Source organism: Trypanosoma equiperdum (genome assembly GCF_001457755.1).
Source record: "Trypanosoma equiperdum strain OVI genome assembly, contig: ctg_131, whole genome shotgun sequence".
Lineage (NCBI taxonomy): Eukaryota > Euglenozoa > Kinetoplastea > Trypanosomatida > Trypanosomatidae > Trypanosoma > Trypanosoma equiperdum.
Window position 1 is genome coordinate 2,517 of NW_027123305.1, and position 508 is coordinate 3,024.

The 508-nt window shown below is 36.6% G+C and overlaps 1 protein-coding gene across 1 annotated transcript in view; it reads left to right on the forward strand.

Annotated features, from left to right (window-relative positions):
• TEOVI_000021100 (Trypanosomal VSG domain containing protein, putative) overlaps nt 1-40 on the forward strand; it is a gene marked incomplete at both ends in the record, with an annotated part of 1,401 nt that extends 1,361 nt beyond the window's left edge. Inside the window, one exon of the mRNA XM_067221104.1 lies at nt 3-40. Coding sequence (XP_067077205.1) covers nt 3-40 — 38 coding nt within the window. The remainder of the gene's footprint in view (nt 1-2) is intronic.
• Between the last annotated feature and the right edge of the window lie 468 nt (nt 41-508).

Below are 508 nucleotides of genomic sequence, written 5' to 3' on the forward strand. Positions count from 1 at the left end.
AAAACACAGCAGCAGGAAACCAAGCAGGGACAGATGGTAAAAACACCACAGGAAGCAATTCTTTTGTGATTAACAAGGTCCCTCTTTTGCTTGCAGTTTTGCTTTTTTAATCCCTCCCCCCTCTTTTCATTAAAGAACTTTGCTAAAATTTTCCTTGCTACTTGAAAACTTCTGATATATTTTAACACCTAAAAACAGCCGAGATTTTGTGTTCTGTGTTTTGTAAGTTGACTGTCTGATTCTGTAATTTTTTTGATTTTCTGATAACTTAATTTGTTTTTTTCTTTTCCCGTTTTTTTTTGTGGAAGTGGGGGGTAGTTAGTTAGGTTAGTTAGGGGGGTTAGGTAGGGGGTTAGGTAGGCTTAGGCTTAGGATTAGGATTAGGATTAGGATTGAGATTAGGGTTACTCGGGTAGGGTTAATTTTTATCTCTTGCTAATTAATTTTTTTTACGCAGCTCCTCCGTATTGGATTGCTTATCTTTGTAATTTTCTTAATGATGCAGCGG